Below are 16468 nucleotides of genomic sequence, written 5' to 3'. Positions count from 1 at the left end.
AGAGCTATCTCCAGCAGGCAGGTCTTCCTGTCTTAAGATAAATGCTGAGGACAGAGAGGAAAGTTGTTCTTTGGAAGCATCTGGTTCTCTCCATTCTCTCCATGGACTACACAGGGGCTTAAATGAGTAATTTAAACTGGGTGCAACTTTATGTAGAGTCTCTCATCATGTCTTTCAGTGCACAGCATAGTTGTTGGCTTTTGTGTGAACTTTGCTATAGAGTTAGGATATTGTTCACAGACCCGTGCTGTGGGAAGGTGAGTCTTTAGATATTTGAGGACAAAATATTTTAACTAATTGTGAGCTGCTGGAGGTGGTGACCATATCTGGGTGTCCTTTATAGAGCTTTATTCTTACATTTTTTTTGAACAATTAAAATGATTCTGCCCATCGTGAGATTTGAAAAAAAGTCACTCCCTCCTAGTAATATTTAGTATTTCAAATGTAATAGGTTCATTTAAAAATATTTTTTGTCTGTTTTGTCAGAGTCTATTGGATTGTCTGATGATGCCAATCCATCCTAGCAAAGCCCACAGTTTCTGGTTTCATCCACTGTTATCAAAATATTTCCCATTTGCATCCTGTCACTGCTGGAGCTGTAATAACTGAACAGGAGCTTGGGGTTCAACTCTTCTCAGCCCTGAACTTTGTGTGGTTACTTGCTCTGGTGCAAATTAACACCGTGAGCTGAGATCCTGCTGCAGCCAGCTGCAAGCCCAAGGGGTAAGGATGATAAGACAAGAACTTTTATTAGACTAACTGAAATAATTGAAAAAAAAAAGACAAGCTTTGCAGTTCAGAGCCCCTTCATCAGTATGAAAGTAAACATTTTTTTCTAATTTGATGTTGTTAAAATATCAGAAATCAATATCAATACTCCTAAATAAGTACAAGCCAAAGACAGCAAGGGCTTGAGATTTGTAAACAAGGGGGCAACTCTCCAGGTGTTTGTATTTTACAGAAGGTTTTGCTCCTGCTCCAAACCAGAGGTATTTGTAGCCTTCCTCCAGACTCTGCAGGCAGATTCTTTACCTATAACAGGGGATGATGACGATGACCGGCTTTTACAAAGAGCTTGGAGACTACTGACGTAAACATGCCCTGGGAACACGATGTCTCAGTGCTATTATTAGTATTTCATAAACTCTTTGTTTGTCCACTCCTTCACTCCAGACATGCCTGTCACCTTTTCCTGGTCTAGCCTTCCAAGACCATCAGCTGCTCTCACAGTTTTGCTTCCACCACATCTCACATCAAAGGACCACGTGTCGTGGGAAAAGCATCTGCCTGCTTTAGATTGTCCTAATAAACTGGCAGATGGTTTCATCCTTGTCCACTAATTCTTTCATGTGAGCACCAGTGAATACTGCTTCTCTCTTCCCTAATCCTTCTGCCTTAGACATAATTAGACTTCTAGCACCTCAAACAGAGGCTTTTATTTCCTGTCTCCCTTGTTTCTGCTGATGGAGTGGATCCATATTTCATTAGCCCTAGCGTTCCCTACCGTATCTTTTCCACCTTTATCATCTTTTTTGAGACTGAGAACTGCAATAGGGATTCACTCTATGGTTTATGTGATAATATTTTGCATTTTGTATTTGATTCCTTCCTAATAACAACCAGTACTGAAGTAGCCTTTTCAGCTGAGAACTCAATCAATGCTGCATTTCTCTTTAACATAGAATATGTGGTGACGAGATAGACGGCGGTACAATGACCATCCAGAAAGCCATACAACTTCTGTGCTCCTCCGATGACAAATACCAGGCCATGGGTGCTTATTACCTCCAGCACACCTGCTTCCAGGATGAGTCTGCCAAGCAAGAGGTGAGCAAACTCCTTCAGAGCTCTGCTGTCATACTGGATGTGGTGCCACATGAGGTGGATGAAATTGGTTGTCCTCAGTAGCAAGGTCCTTTTGATTTTCATGATGGAGCCTCATAACACGTTAGTCCCACACAAGAGATAATTAAGTAGGTTTTTCAACTACTAGTGGCCACTTTCCCTTAATAGCAGTCGGGTCAGTATTTTAACACAGAGGAATTGTTACCAGGCAGCAGAGGAGGCTGTGACTATGTTATCATCCTAATCTGCTGTGATACAGATTGAAGGGTTAGGGTGCTACGGGAGCAGCCACCCAAACACAGAGTTGTCTTCTGGAGGCAACTGCACCTCCTTTCACATTAATTTTCTGCTATCTCTGAGCTACAGTGTCAGAGCCACACAAAATTGCCCTAAATCCCACTGTGATCTTCACTGTGCATTGCTCAATGACATTTTGGCCACCTATTCAAGCCAACGGGTTCATCAGTGGTCACGTACAAGGATGGTTGGCCAAACAGAAGCCCTCCTTACAGCAAAGTTTATTTTTCTTATGCTCTTGCTCTCTGCTTACTAAATTTATGGCAACATGCAGCAAGGGAGGCAGTTTCAACGCTGGACCTGCTGTAGCAAGACTGTCACAAAAGTTTATCTCCGTCCCGGCATGTTTGCAGTCATGTAAATGTGGGTTTCTCAAGACAGCATCTGCATAAAGGTGGCTTCCAGTTTTCTGGCAACGTGGTGGAGCTGCACATGCTGGCACAGGGTGCAGATGTGCCTCTGTGTCCCCGGTGCAGCTGAACCAAGTGCAGGGACCCCAGCCCACATTGCAGTTGCTAATTGCAGGGTGACCACACCCTTCGTTACCGTTGAAAACACTGTGAGCACCCGCCTGTCCCATCGCTTCCCAGAAAGATGTGTTAGAGCAGGTATGTGAGTCATCTGAGCGCACACTTGGTTGCTTTTTTTTCCCCTTTTTTAAAATGCACTCATTCATTTTCTATTGTCAGCGAATCTCCAGCCAATAGGTTTCTTTGTGTGAGAAGTTGCTCCATGTGGGCCTGTGTCCCCAGCAGACTTGGCACAGGGGGAATCCTTCAGCTGGAGCCCCCAGTGCTTTGGAGAGCTCACCTATTTTTGTTTTGGTTTGGTTTGGTTTGGTTTGAGCAGGGAATTTGCTCTGCCTTCAAACGCCCGTGGTGTGCATGCAGTGTCCTGCAGCTCGGGGCTCTAGCCCCTTCCCAGTGCCACCCCTGCACATATCCTTCCCTCTTCTCTGCTGGAGCACGGCCCACTGCTGCTGGCTTCCCCTGAGGGTGTTTACACCCTGCCATGACCGCAGCTCAGCCTGTGATTTCAGGATGCAGGTAAATTACCATGCCATGTCATTGCATTGCTATGGATGGCCCTTGTTGTAGGCAGGGCAACATTTTTTTGCCTGATGTAAACGGATGGAGGTAGGTGAAAGTTTGTGGGAACAAACACGTTTACATCAGCCAAAAATTCAGCCCATGGCCATTACTCATAGGCATCCACTTCTAGTGTCTGAGCTCTAACCTCAAGGACAGCACCCTGGTGCCATGACTGATGGTAAGAACCAGCTGTGCCGTCTGAGGGCTCCAGCCATCCTTCTCTGCCAGGTCCCGTGAGTAGGTTCCACGCTGACTCCTTGCAATTATAGCTGTCCTTCTCCTGGCGATGCTTTGCACACTACGCCAACGTCAGCATGTCTCTCCTGGTGCAGGTCTATCGGCTCGGGGGAATCGCCAAGCTCGTCGAACTGCTCCGCAGCACGAACCAGAACGTACAGCGGGCAGCGGCTGGAGCCCTCCGAAATTTGGTCTTCAGGAATCCGACCAACAAGATAGAAACCCGGCGGCAGAATGGGATAAGGGAGTGTGTGAGCCTCCTACGGAGGACAGGGAACACTGAAATTCAGAAGCAGCTGACAGGTACATGACAGACTGCCAAGAGCCCCTCAGCTGGTGTCAGCCCAGACACCTCGAGCCTCCGAGGAGCTCACCCCTCTGCAAGCACCATGCTCCCATCTGCCAGTGGCCTGTGCTGCGCAACACAGAGAGACATGGTGCTGCCATACCAGCAAGAGAATATTTTATGGTCCTGTTTCATGAAAAGGCAACCTAAGACACAAAGCAGAGGAGGTCCTGGCCCTTTGATGTCCTGCAGAGGTTCCCCGAATTATAGGTGCTCATCAGGGCTGTGCCTCTCCCAGGTTTTCCTGATGTTGCCCTGCCATCCCCATGCCTTCCTGGCCCCTGGACCCTGTGCAGGGAAGGACAAGGGTATTGGCAATCCCGGTGCAGCTGGGCAGGTCATCTGGTTGGGGTGTCTCCTTTTCTTGAAGGATTGACTTCAATTCATTGGTGTTGGTCACCCCACAGCTTTGCCTGAGGTCCTGTGTGCAAACCTCCATGAGATCCCTGAAGAGATGCCTTCCTCCCGTAACATGATTACAATAAACACCAATTCTGGGAGGAGGGACGATGCTTAGATGTACACCTCCTTATGCTATCACACTCCCATTGCCCATCTCCCATGGGGACAGGCAGAGACTGGGGTTTAGCACCCTGAGTTCAGATGGTGGGAGCAAGAACTTTTTTTTTTTTTTTTTTTTGGTGGAATTCACTCTGATCTCAAACTTTCTAACGTGTGGTGACCTTCTGCTTGGGCTTGTGTCCATCTCCTTCCTAGGACTGCTCTGGAACCTCTCCTCCACCGATGAATTAAAGGAAGAGTTGATACAGGAGGCCCTCCCCGTCCTGACAGACTGTGTTATCATCCCTTTCTCTGGCTGGTCTGACAGCGGCTGCAACAGGACAAGAGAAATTATCGACCCAGAAGTTTTCTTCAATGCCACAGGGTGTTTGAGGTGAGTCATCAAGCAGGGACTTAGTGTAGCTTGCCATGTGTTGACAAGAGCTGTATCTATCTAAATCCTCTTACAATAAGCTGAAAACCACACTTACTGCAATGCTAGTAATAAAAAAATCTCTCTGAGAAAGTTTTCCTGACTAACAGAGGGTGAAGAAAAAAATGTATGCAAAATATTTTTGTAGTAGGTGTTGTTTATTTTTAAATAGGGTTGCTCTTGTGAAGTCTCTGCTCAAAAAAATATAAATTGCTTTGTAATTGGAGAGTTGTAATACCGAAACCTGACAGCGTTCAGCTTAGACCAGGAATCTTGGCACTTTTTGCCTTTATATTTTGAGGTTTCCAGAGAAAATTCTGGTTGCTAGAAAACAAACTGCTTTGAGTTCTGGGTGATAAAAAGATTGAATTCTCTCTATGGGGAAAACAAGCATTTTCCCACTATTTTAAATAACTGTTTTAGTACAGAATAGTCCCACTGCCCTGGACTTTACCTGCCACCCCTGGCCCATGCAGCTTGCTGTGTATTGGCCTATTTTGGCAGATGGGTCACTCCCAAAAGAGGAGGAGCAGGCTGAGCCCGGAGTAGTTTACTTTTTCGGAGAAAAGCCAGAGCCCTTTTGTAGAGGATCTTCGTCCTGACTTGCTGTTTCTCCTACCACCCTCCTCCACTTGGATGCGAGCACCTTGTCTCACTGGGAACAAGTGGAAAAAAAAAAAAAAAAAAAAACCTACCCGGTATAATTAGGTACTTTCATCAACTGAAGCTCTCCCCGAGGGAGCGCAGCGCCGGCCGCACCCTTACCAGACATGCAGCTAGCAGGAGCTGTATCTGCTTGTGAAACGAAATGGGTGAACACGGCAGGGGCCTTTTGAGACGTGATACTATCGTCTTCTCTGGCTGGGAACCGTGTCTGAAAGATAGCGAGCGCTGCTCCCTTCCCCGTCTTGGAAGGCAACCTTCCCCACGCAACTGCACGTCGTGATGTGAGGTGTGGAAGGATGCAGCCCTCCATTCTGAGACCATCTGAACCCACTGATGCGGCAAAACAGCTCGTTAAAATGCAGGAAAGAGTGCAGGGTCAGTGTAAAACCAGCTGTCCATGGAGCGTAGCTCCAGGCAGGCTCTGCCCCTGTCCTGCAGCCTCCAGCAGCACAATCCTGCTGAGGACGGCCCTGCAGGATGGCGAGGGAGCTGGGAAGGTGTGGGGGCATGGGGAGCATGAAAAGTGGGGCAAGGGGGTCGGGAGCCCCTTCTCCATGGGGGGAGCCAGGCCAGCTCTGACTCACTGTGCTGCAACAGCACCATGCAGGGATGAGAACAGCCTTGGGTTTGCCCTGGGCTCGAGCCATTGCTGCTCAAGCATTTCTGGATTGCAGATGAATTCATGTTAATGAAGAGGCTGCAAATCACAGTGAACATCAAATCCAGTTCTGGAACGCCTGGAGTGAATATCTCACAGCGACTGCCAACCTCTCTTTGTTTTTCATTTGCAAGCTACAAGGCAATAAAACAGGGAAGAAAAAAAAAAAAAAAAGGCAGAAAAAAAAAAAAAAAGGCAGAAAAAAAATCATTTCCTGTTACTGGAAAAACTCCCCAGTCCTGGCAGCAACCTGCTAGGCGCTCAGGAATGCATTAGGACCTGGGCAATCCCACTGGTCAGAGCCATTGCTGCTCCTCAGCAGGTCCTTCCTGTTCCCCACACGGGCCCTGTAGACCCTGTGTAGTTGTAGTTCCATGTTTACAACCATTTGCACATTCCTGATTTTCACAAGAATACCAGAAGGTCTTTACTCCATCTTTTTTTTTTACTCCATTTTTTTTTTTTTTTTTTTGGACTTGGCAGAGCAACATGAGAGCTCTGCACCACTGCAATCACATAGAAGGCCTCCAAAATGAAAGCAGAACACTGGCCTCACTGAATATAGAAAAAAATAAATAAATTCAATCAGGGCCATAATGAGGAAAGAGCTGATAGAGACTAGTGAGTGAAGCCAACTAATTCTCTCTCCTTCTTCCCTCCTGACGTGCTCTGCCATGGCTTCCTTCAGAAACCTGAGTTCTGCAGACATGGGGCGCCAGACCATGAGGAATTACCCTGGCTTGATCGATTCGGTCATGACTTATGCCCAGAACTGTGTGGCTTCTAACCGACCTGATGACAAGGTACCAGCTGCTCCTCCCCGGCTCTTTCCCTGAGTTCAGCCCAGAAGTTACTCAGTGCAGCTTTCGGAATATCTCCAAATCCCTTTCACACAAGCATGAGAGGAGACTGGACTCTTTGTGGCTGCTTTTGTCCTGCCGAATCCCAGTGCAATCTGTTATAGCATTGCAAATCTGCTGTGCCCTGGCCTAACGCAGATGTCTGTTTTACAATTTCCCTTTACCAAACACAGAGCCACAGCAAAATAATTTTGCTCCCGAGCCCCCAGAATGGTCTCCTCCCTCACCTTCCCACACGGGATCCTTCCAGCATCTAAACCTCCATCTCTCACCCTTCCCACCACCACGTCTCTTCTTCTGGCAGGTCACAGGTACATAAGCCCCAGGTTGGTGTCACATTCAGCAAGAAGCCATGAGCTGGTGTCTTTCAACCAGTCCGCTGACTGTGACACTGATCACTGTGTGTAAATGGCACTTTTTTGAACAAAATAGAGTTTATAGCACATTTTCAGGAGCTCAACACTTGCTATATTAGCCAGACATCCCAGAGTCCCCAGTATAATAGCCGTTAAAACCAAAAATATTTCATATGAGCTCAGGATTGAACAAATCCTCTTTAGGGGGCAGCTTTTTTAAACTAACAAAAACAAAACAAACAAAAAAGAACTGTTCCAACAGAAAGATACTGAAGCCAGATGTTTGGAAATGTAACTGCATGTTTTGGTGTTGGCTGCAGGTATCTAGTGAATTTCTCCCTTGCTTTTTATCTTGGTGTTTGCAGTCACTGATATCCAGATAAAGCAGGCTTAAAAGCCTGTTCTTGGTAAAAAAAATAAATCCCCTAATCTATAGCCATGACTTGGATAAAATCATTGGAATTTGGCTATGGAACTGAACAGTGACAGAGGGACCTAACAAGGTCCCTGAGATCCATCAGATCTCAGTTTGGGCCATGAGGCCTTCATTCATGTCTACTCTTCCTCCCGTTTCCCCTCCACTGCCCTCTGGGCACTGTTAAGACCTTACACAGTGTAGCTGCTAGAAAAGATAACTCTGGCATGGTATATGTCCTCTCTGTAGCTATATGCAGTGCTGATCCATATTTCTGCCTAATGTGACCCTTGCATTTTTGTTCTGGGGGTGATTTCAGTCTGTGGAGAATTGCATCTGCATCCTGCACAACCTCTCCTACCGTCTGGATGCCGAAGTTCCCAACAAATACACCCAGCTCAACCACATGGCCCGGAGCGTTTACATGGACAAAACTCTCACAGGCTGCTTCAACAGCAGGAGTGGCAAAATGGAGGTAAGGCATGCTGCAAAGGGCTTGGAAATGTGATGTTCAGCCCCAGGCAGGGGCTGCAAGTGAGGAGCGGGATCTGAGCTTCCCATTTCTCGTCTCTTTGTAGAATGACGAGTATGGTGTCCCCCTTCCTGAGGAGGATTTTAAACCCAAAGGGCCCAGCTGGCTCTACCACTCTGATGCCATCCGCACCTACCTGTCCCTGATGGATCAGAGCAAGAAGGATGCCACCCTGGAGGCTTGTGCTGGAGCCCTGCAGAACCTCACTGCGAGCCGGGGGCTGGTAAGTGCTTCTCTCCTCTGCAGACACACAACCAAATGTGTCAGCACCTTATGGTAGTCAGGAAGGGAAACGTCCTCCTTAAACTATTGCACTATTGGAGGTCTTCCCACAGTGGAAAGATCCATCAGGATCCATCTCAGGTTCTTATAAATGCCAAAAATTTGTTCACCTGGGGGCTAGAATCAATGCACCAAGGATCTATCCCAGGTCTGTGCGCCTTTCCAGGGGCTCCTGTGGGTTTCCTCACTCTGTAGGTCGTATCATCAGCATCTATAGTACTGGTACCCTCCCCTAGGACACCAGTGAGGATGTGCACAGATGTGCACAGATGTGGACAGTTGTCCTTAAAGCAGGGAGAATGCTTAAAGGCCTGTGCGTGTGCCGCCCGTGTGTGTGTTTCTTAAGCAGGAGGTGGCTCTAATAGCAGGGTGGGTTGTGCTGTGGATTGTGGATTGTGCTCACATCAGAGCTGCTTGTAAAATTACCCTTGCAAATGTCCTGTACATGCTGGAGTGGCAGCATGGAGGTGGCACGGGCTGTGTGACCCTGTGGACATTGCAGGGGCTCGGGGCTGGCGGGGGACACATCACAACAGCAGCTCTGTTTGCAGTGCCCAATATCACTGCCTTGGGCATGTCCTCACAGGCTGCATTTACGAGGACAAACCCCAACTTGTCTATGTCGAACTTCATCAATTCCAATTTAAATTAAGATGGCTAGGGAGATAAAGGGGTAATTATTCGTATGTAGGAGAGGTGTGTCACGTGTGCGAAGCGTTCCACCCAGAAACACGGCGTGACTCACAGAAGGAGCCTGTGCTGCTGGGATGGCATTAACCTGCCAGCTCCGATCTCCTGGGAGCTTTTGTTCCGAGTCTTTATTTTTTGTTACAAGGCTTTCAATGAGAAATACTTAGGGATTTTTTTTTTTTTCTTTTCCCATTTAACAAAACCGTGCCACTAATAACAAGGGGGAGGAAGGCTGACACAGTAAGGGTAGAGCTGATCGGAGACACAGGGCTGGAGCTACGTGCTCCATGGAAATGAAAAGGCTTTCAGCAATCAAGATCATTACACAAGAATGTTTTCTTTGGGAGGAAGAAAACAAACAAACAAACAAACAAAAACAGTTCTGAAAGTTGTGCAACAACTTACTTCAGCCTTCTAGCAGGGATGGCTGGGATGGACCTGGATGTGTAGACGTGGCTTTTGTTTTCAAAGGTCTTGCTCCAGCTCAGAGCTGGAGGTGGGGTGAGCAGCTGGGTCTGTTGTCACTAAAAGGAAAAAGAAAATGGGGAAGAAGCTTGCAAAGCTTACTATAACCCTTTAGCTTTCAGAGGAAACATCTGAATCTCTTCCCACTCTCACCTTTATACATCTCAGTCCCACTGGTGTGTCTGTGCATCCTTGGAGCATGGGAAGGAAACTGGGTCTCAGCCCCATGGAAGGGGGTTGCCTTCCAGCCTGTTCCTGTGTCACTGCTGATGGACTTGTGTCCCTCTAGGGGCATGATGAACTCCAGCAGCCTGCCTGGTGGTGCAGTAGTCAAGAAGGTCAAATTAAACTCCATTAATAAGTGGGCAATTTATTATTGGTATGTGCTTCAAAGTCCATGAGCACTCAGCTGCATTGGCTACACCCTAAGATCTTCTAGATTTACGTAAACAAACATGAAATCAGGATCCAAGATATGTACTTCTGGCCTTTGGCTTGTTTCTTAAAGGTATCATTAGTTGTTTCTGCTCCAAAGCAGCCTATTACCTGTGGCACAACAGGGAAATGAGCAAGGGCAATGTGGACGTGAAAGGTAAAATTTCTCCAACTACTGGGAATATCAGTTAGGCAACCAGGTGTCCCCCCCACACCCCCAGGCCTCCAGAAAGGGGACAGAATTCCCAGTTGTATGACGGAGGATGGGAGGCTGACTTTGCAAACTCCTATGGAGAAGAGGGGTAAATGGCAAAGTAAGCAGGATTACGCTAGGAGAAGGTGTTATGCAGATGTTTATTTTATAGCTTATTTTATAGCGTTTTATTGTGTTTGTCTGAACCTGCACATCATTGCAGTTGTGTCCTTCCAGTCATGGGAAGTCATGAGACATCACTGTTCTGTCTCCTAGATGTCCAGCGCAATGAGCCAACTGATTGGTGTGAAGGAAAAAGGTTTGCCTCGCATAGCACGGCTCCTGCAGTCCAACAGCTCTGAAGTTGTCCGGTCTGGGGCTTCTTTGCTGAGCAATATGTCCCGACATCCTATTCTCCACAAAACCATGGGTAAGTAATTTCCACCCCAGTAGATTCCAGAACAATGTCTAGTTTCTACCTCTCTAATATATGCCCGTCTCACTTTATAAAACCCATAACTCAGCCAGACTGGGCAAAACGGTGCCGTTTGTTCTGGTCAAAAGGACCATTACAAGTGATATATGAAGGCTTAGCAACATGCCTGCTATCTCAGTCTCTACAAGCCTGTGGTATGCTTTATAGATAATGACAACTCTGCAGGGTCATGAGGATGTAGTGCAGATGACAGTTTTTGGGGAATTGAGTTGGATTTGTCTACCCATAACCAACGTCATTACCTTTCCAGAAGCCTGCAGTGCTCATCTTAGCTCTGAAAACCAAGGAAAGGCTATTATGCTATTACCATCCAGCATTATTAGTGCCTCCTTCAGGGGATAACACTGCATTCTTGCATTGAATAGTGCTAACACAAATAATGTCATTCACCTCTGCTAGGTTTTATTTAAATGTTGATTGGAACATTCCACCTCTTTAGCTCACCAGGTGCTCCCAGATGTATCACGTCTCCTGTCATTCCAGTCTGGAAATACCAACAGCTATGGCGAGATCATGACATCAGCTTGTTACACTCTGAGGAACCTCATCATGTCCAACCCACACCTGGGAAAATGTTACCTGACAAGCAACATGCTAAATAATGTAGTAAGCCTGTGCCGAAATGGGTGAGTTTGGGGCAGAAGGCATGGAGAGGGTCATACCAAGACATCTTTGAGCCCCTGTACTCTGTGCAAAGCCAGATTAATATAAGAGCCTTCAGAAAACACTTCAGAGCCACAGTGAAGCATTATTCTTTCCCTGTACCTGTAAAATGAGAGTGCAGATACATTTTGAGCATGCTGGTAGAGACAAATCCTCAGCAGTGGTTTCTTGGAAACAGATATGAGCCATCCAGGGTGGGATTTGTAAAAGGGCCTCAGGCAATTTTCTCGTTGAATTTTAAGAAAGTATAAAAGGAACTGAAGGACCAACATCTTAAACCCTGTTAAAAATTCCAGTCTTCAAAGCAGGGGAGTTCAGAAGGCAACGTGAATCCCTAGCACCTGGGCTTCTCACTGACAGCTTCCTGCAGCTCTTACCATGAAGGTCAGGTCTGAGATTCAGGCACAGCTTTTATATTGGTATTATGCTTGATTTAATGTTCAGATTTAATCATCTTTCGGTTGGAGCACCCACCTCAAGTGGCAAAATACAGCTGTGACAAACCATATATATTTTTATATATCTAGTTTTTATAAGTAGATCCTCTGGTCTACTCACCTACATGCCGTGAACTTCAACAGCTTTTCTTTTGGGATTTGGTTTGAGTTTTGCAGGTAGTAATTCCATCCTGCTTGTTGTCCACACCCCTTGTAGCCTTATGTAAAACTTGTCAAACCTTGCCAAGCGTTGTGCTCTTTTCTGGCCAAATAGGTGTTTAACTTACAATGGAGCTTACAGTCTTTGACCGTGTATTCTCCATTCCAAGACTCTCATCTCTCCTCCCATCTGTCTTTGTTTTAAAATACCTTATGCAAGTAACCTGTTGTTTTCTGTTATGAAAAGACATTCACATGCCTTCTCCATCATCCTTTGATAAGCTACGTATAACTTACCGCTTGTTTCATGGCAGCAAAGAGACTCTCAGTCATTAGAAGTGGCCTCTTTGTTTAGTTTGGACCTCAGCCAGCAAATATCATTCACTTTGCTGCTTTTATATGCTTCCACTCTGCAATAAGCCCAATTAACGCAAAACCCTGCCCTCTTCTAAGTCTTCATTGTTATGAATGGCATTAACTTCTGCCTAAAGTCCCGCTTTGGCTCCCTCAGACAAGTCATCAGCTAATTTACTACTTCAGCAGAATATTGCACAACTGGGGTTGTGCGTACCTTAATTGTCTTGCCTGTTTTGTGTGTTGAGCTTTGTTTCCAATGAGTCATGGAACTGTGAGAGTTACTAAACTCTGGAGATGTCTTCAGCGTGTTCCTCCTGTCTTCATCACAAATTCCTCCTGAGAAGCTCCCTGATTCTTGCCAAAAAAGGAACTTGAATTTGTCCATTTACTCCTTTTTTCTTTTCTCTCCCTGTGGTTTTTTATGCTGTTTGATTGTTATGAAAAAACACCAACAACTGACATCCAAGACTAATTTAATTTATTCCAACTATATTATTTCAGACTGTTCCCATAGGGCAAACGTTAAAAAGATCTCCCCTCTAGTGACTTGACCCTGGTAACTCACAAATTGGCTAACTTTGGCCACCCCAAGCCGCGCCTTGTTAGCATTTTGCAGGGCTTTCTCTCTTTGTTTGCCTCAGTTTCCCTATGGACACACTTCCTTCTCCTCAAGCATTGGTGCTGGTTGCTTGACGTGTCTGCGTAACGCTCCCCTGGCACGTGTTTATTCTGCCACCTACCAAATGTTTTTTAGATTTTTGAACTGGGCTTTCTTTGCATTTGAAGCTATAAGCTTCAAATGTGTGTTTAACACACTTGAACAATTTTGTATTCATATTTTAGGAAGAACTTTCAGGCTAAAGACAAGTAAGCTGTGTATACTTTCCCTTCTCATGTACTTCTCAAATGACACCTAGCTCTCCTCGAAGTTTCTTTTTCTCGATGCTATGTATAGCTGTGTTCTGAGTGAAAGGCATGAACGGTTCAGGAGTTTATCTGATAGCTGTGGTTTCTTCTCCTTCCTGGAGCATCCCAATTAGATAATTGTCTCAGTCTCCTGCATATATCCTCCCCTATGACATAGGCTTCAGAGTGATGATGTTGTTTGCTCACTGTCTGTTATTTTTAATTCAGGTTGCCAAAATATTGAACATTATATTTGTGTGTGTGTTGGTGTTTCTGAAAATCACGCTTCAGTTACTGATTTTTTTGTGATGTCCTTTTCTTTTTTTTTTTTTTTTCTGCAACTGTCTCAAAAATAGTCCCCTTCTCATTTTCAAGCAACATAATTTTACTGTTAAAATCATCATTTTTCTCAATAATTCTCTGGCCTGCACCAAAAGCTTATCTCCAAAATGTCTTTCTGTAACTATAGAGCATCAGATTTGCAATCTGTCTCATAATCCCTTTGTCACTGATTTGTTCCAATTTCTCTTTCTTTGTTCTTTTCTTGGTTCCTTTTCTTTTCTACAGAAGAGATTCTGTGGAAGAGAGTTCTTCTCACCCACAAATTTCCAGCTTCCTAGTTCTACCAAAGATTGGACCTTGGTATCAATTTTGTAATCTTTTCCTTGGAGGCCCCTCTTGCAGGAATTTCTTGGCATCTCCTATGGTTCTTGATATTTTTGAGGAAACATAATTCCCCCATTTTTTCCCCTTATTTGATATGCATTGTTCCCATAACTTGGTATGCATGTTGAAAAGCACTGTCCTTTGTGCTGCAGTCATGCCTTCCCTCCCCAGTCCTGACTGGGTTCTTGCTGTATTTTGTTGGATTAATAGATTTGGAATGACTGCCACCACTGCCACCAGTGGACATATTCACTGTTGTCTTTCCGCATCTTCTGCTTCAAACTGTAAAAACAGTCTGTTCTTAAATGAATTTTGATGATCAGGCAGCTTGTTTTCAAAACAAAACTTTTCCCCATATGAGCTGTCCTTGATATTCTGTCCCATGGTAAACACTTTATAGTTTTACACTATTCCCAGCTCTTTTTTTTAGGATATGCTACTTTACATATTGAGGTTGTCATCACAGCTGCATCAGTTCATGCTTAATCTTTTTATACCTAAATAGTAATACTGGATACTCTGTGTGTAATAGAGCCAGTATCAATCCTTCGAAGTAACGAACAGCTCTGCTATATATGCAGCAGCTATGTACGCTCTAAAGACACAATGGCAAAAAGAACATAGTTGGCATCATTAGAAGCAAATTATTTTAAGAAAAATGAAAATCAGTCTATCTTAGAAACAGAAAAACAACATGAAACAATATATCCCTGAAAAAAAGGTACCTGGGACATGACTATTGAATCGTAAATACCTCAAAATTTTATTGCTTGCTTTTCAATGGCTTTTCTGCCAGATACTATTTTCAACCACAACATTTTTTTTAAGCATAGTCATTCTGATGACAGGGTATAGGCTGGTTATAACCAGAGAAACAATTTTGCAATAAAAACCAGTTCTGTCCCAAAACATTGCTCAAGAATTTCTGGTTATGCATGGCTCCCCCAGTCCTCAACGCAGTACCAACCCCTGTGGCGATTCTGACCAGATTAATCTGGGAATTTCTTGTGTGCTAGAAGGTCTTTGGTAATGACTACTGTTTATGTTAGAGGAAAGCCCAAAAACATACTCAGTGTAGTTAGATTCCTGTCCTTCCACACTCACAGGAACGGTGTTTGCAGGTCCCAAGTGGTTCCTGATGACTGCTCTGCCACTCCTATCCTCTAATGCACTGATTTGAGGACACTTTTACTGAAACTGGGAGCCAGGGAGGGTCCTGAGCCCGGTCTCCCCTTCATCGCCCTGTTTTAGACAGGCTGGGGCTGTCGCACTGGGCCCACACCAGGAGTCTCCCATGGGCAGGACGTGGTCCAGCAGATCAGGAGCAGTGATAACAACGAGCAGTGAGGTTTAGATCTAGGTTGTCGTATGAAATGTTCCAAAATTATAGAAGATACTGTTATGACTCATGGTTTCGGAGCTGTTACATGAGCAAGTATCTATTAACTTGTGCTGAGTAAGGACTTCTGGTTACAGATGTTGTTATTGTGAATGCTCCCATCTCCTCCGTCCCCACAGGCAGCACAGGGCCCTTCCCTGCACTGCCCTCCCGAGGGTTCACCCACGACATCCCTACGGAGCCCAGGGACAGGCTGCCACATTTTCACGCCTCTTTCAGTCTCCCAGATTTCACACTCCAGAAGCACTCCTTCAGCTCAGTTTCTCTGCTCTGATCTTCCCCTTTTCATTCGTCCCGTTCTGACCCCAGTGGCTGCCGTCGTGTAACCTTGCTGAGAGCAGTGGAGGTTTCCCGGGCAGGCCTCTGTCAGGCCGAGCCAGCCCCAGATGGGGATGGCTCAGGTAGGCTGTGGGTAACACGTCCTGATATCTGTGGGATGCTGCTCTGTAGCCATGAAGAATTCACCCATGCTGCTTTCATCTTCCCAGCTCCTGTCCAAAAGCGGCTGAAGCTGCTCGCCTCCTCCTGACAGATCTTTGGTCGAACAGGGAGCTGCAGAGTGTGCTGAAGCAGGTAAGGAAAGCCCTTCTGCTTCCTGGCTGACAGAGCAGCCCCGGTCTTGACTCACGGTGATTACAGATGTCGTGATTCAGCAGTGGGTGCGGGCAGGGGCTGGGAGCAGCCCGAGGCACGGGACCGGTGACACTCAGCTCTCAGGCACCACATACGGCCCGAGGAAGAGGCAGTAGGGTCGCAACCACAGCTCCTGGGGCTGTCTTTAGGGACTTCCCCATCACAGCCCGTTGTGTAGGATCAGTGTATCTTGCCAAATCCTCACAAAAGTTCCTCCTCTTTTCCCCCATTTTTGTCTGCACCTGTAACCCTTCCCTGTGGTCACATCACCCCTACAGTCAGGATAATCTTTAAAAGCAATAAGAAGAGTTTTTAGGATTTGTTTTGCTCCCTGCAACAGAAACTGTGGAAGTGTCGAGCCAGATGGGGCGCTGAGCCAGCTCCCAGCTCCCAGTGGCTTCTTTGAACGAGCTGGGTTTTTCCAACTCAACAACAGCAGCACCTGCAGAG

The 16468-nt window shown here is 45.9% G+C and overlaps 1 protein-coding gene across 1 annotated transcript in view; it reads left to right on the top strand.

Moving 5' to 3' along the window:
- The window catches only part of PKP1 (plakophilin 1), a 45114-nt gene that overhangs the window by 23724 nt on the left and 4922 nt on the right, over nucleotides 1-16468 (top strand). Inside the window, exons 4-12 of the mRNA XM_035347347.1 lie at nucleotides 1683-1827; nucleotides 3566-3773; nucleotides 4534-4711; nucleotides 6763-6877; nucleotides 8025-8180; nucleotides 8284-8460; nucleotides 10579-10732; nucleotides 11238-11424; nucleotides 15874-15958. Of these exons, the coding sequence (XP_035203238.1) occupies nucleotides 1683-1827; nucleotides 3566-3773; nucleotides 4534-4711; nucleotides 6763-6877; nucleotides 8025-8180; nucleotides 8284-8460; nucleotides 10579-10732; nucleotides 11238-11424; nucleotides 15874-15958 (1405 nt within the window). The remainder of the gene's footprint in view (nucleotides 1-1682; nucleotides 1828-3565; nucleotides 3774-4533; nucleotides 4712-6762; nucleotides 6878-8024; nucleotides 8181-8283; nucleotides 8461-10578; nucleotides 10733-11237; nucleotides 11425-15873; nucleotides 15959-16468) is intronic.

This window comes from Oxyura jamaicensis, chromosome 26 (assembly GCF_011077185.1).
Source record: "Oxyura jamaicensis isolate SHBP4307 breed ruddy duck chromosome 26, BPBGC_Ojam_1.0, whole genome shotgun sequence".
In the NCBI taxonomy this organism is placed as follows: domain Eukaryota; kingdom Metazoa; phylum Chordata; class Aves; order Anseriformes; family Anatidae; genus Oxyura; species Oxyura jamaicensis.
This window is presented reverse-complemented; position numbering and strand designations above follow the sequence as displayed.